This window comes from Callorhinus ursinus, unplaced genomic scaffold, assembly GCF_003265705.2.
Source record: "Callorhinus ursinus isolate GAN/ISIS: 27379988/994484 unplaced genomic scaffold, GSC_fseal_2.0 scaffold48, whole genome shotgun sequence".
NCBI classification, from domain to species: Eukaryota; Metazoa; Chordata; class Mammalia; order Carnivora; family Otariidae; genus Callorhinus; species Callorhinus ursinus.
In genome coordinates this window covers 10017891-10019573 of record NW_027397110.1, presented here as the reverse complement: position 1 = coordinate 10019573, position 1683 = coordinate 10017891, and the positions used below count along the sequence as shown (strand labels likewise).

Below are 1683 nucleotides of genomic sequence, written 5' to 3'. Positions count from 1 at the left end.
GGCCATAGCCAGTCTGGCACGAAGGCAGCTCCTCCGCCCACCCCCTGCAACTCGATCAGCACCTTCGAGGCCCTGCTTTCTCCACCACCCTTCATCAAGCCCCTTCTCCCTTTCAGGCCGTGCCCTGGGTAACGTAACACTAGCAGCTGATTTAGCAGTTACGAAGAGTTTACTGCGTATCTTATGCGGTGCTACACTCTTCAATCTAATTATCAAAGCAGCTTTGCAAGATAGATATGATTAGTTCCATTTCTACGGACGTAGAAGTCAAGCATCCAAGATTTAGTGATTTGGGGCACCTGGGTGGCTTAGTCAATGGAGCGTGTGACTCTCGATCTCGGGGTCGTGGGTTCAAGCCCGCTGAGTGTAGAGATTATTTAAAAATAAAATCTTTAAATAAAAATTTTAGTGATTTGCCCAAGGTCACATAGCTAGTGTCTGGCAGAAGTTGGATTCAAACCCACTGCTGTTTTACTTTTTCTGCTCACTGGAACCACCTTCTCCACCTTTGGGGCCTCTGTCCTCAGTTTCCATGGTTTCCAAGGTTTTCCTTGGTTCTTCCTGATTCTGCATCAGCCTTCTTCCCTAAACCGGCAGCTCCCCACACTTGACTGGATGCTCTGGAAACCTCAGAGAGCTCCCGGTCCCCTTCCTGTTCTGTTCAGTTCTGTTCAGCTACTCAGGCCAGCGAGTCCAGATGGGCTTCCCCCAGCCACCCAGTCCTAGGTCCATTGCCTGACCCCAACCCCTTGCATTATTCCTTCAGCCACTTGGTGCTCCCGGCTCTGGTGAGACGCTGAGCCACCCTCGGGTCCCAGCTGGCAGCCCTGGCTGCCCCGTAGCCCCCTCCCTCCCTGTCCATGCACACAGCGGGATAGTCCGTGGCTGCGGCAACCTCCTATTTAACCAATAAATCAATCTCAGTGGTGGCAGAGCTACCCATTTCCCTCCCTCCCTTCCCCCCACCACACGTCAATAATATTTATGAGCTCAGGCTGAGGCCTGAGACCTTTCAGCCTCCTTGTCTCCCTGGCACACCTCCCGGCTGCTGGGCACCCCGGGGAAGGCCCCTCCCCGACAGTAGGCAGCTGCTGAGTCCTGCTCACTGCCTGCCACCTGCCCCAGACCCAGGGGTCAGAGTGTCAGTCACTCTTCACAGGGGGAGGCTGAGACCAGTTGGGGGAAGTGACTGCTTTGAGAGCCCAGCACGGGGGCCTGACCCGAGGCCTGGTGTTCTCTCTGCCGCGTCTCTGCCAAGGTTCCCATGGCTGGCTCAGGCCACGGCAGTGGGAGAGTTTCCCGGATGGCAGGGGTGCGAAGCTGCCCGCTTCTGCAGCACCGCCTCCCCCCACCATGGCCTTGACCTCCCCGTGGCCATCACTCACACCTCGCAGACAAGAGACACTACCTCCATTTTCAGAATTGGAAACTGAGGCTCCAGGAGATGAGGTAGCTTGGCCAGAGCTGGGATCCTACCTGGGCCTCACAGAGGGCTCCCATGGCAGGCCAGGCAGCACGGGAAAACATCTAAGACCACCTGTCAAAGTTTGCCACACGACACTGGTGAGTGCCTGCAAAGCAGAATGGGGAACAACATCTCTGGGGGCGGGGGTTTGTTTATGCGGTGCTTGGGCAGCCACCCAGCTGGGCTGCCGCTCCTCAGTCAGCTCTGTGAGCAGGGAC

The 1683-nt window shown here is 56.5% G+C and overlaps 1 protein-coding gene across 1 annotated transcript in view; it reads left to right on the top strand.

The window, feature by feature from the left end:
* Positions 1-739, top strand: part of GALR3 (galanin receptor 3) — a 3999-nt gene extending 3260 nt beyond the window's left edge. The window contains exon 4 of the mRNA XM_073882608.1: positions 666-739. Within this exon, the coding sequence (XP_073738709.1) occupies positions 666-739 (74 nt within the window). The remainder of the gene's footprint in view (positions 1-665) is intronic.
* Positions 740-1683: the final 944 nt, after the last annotated feature.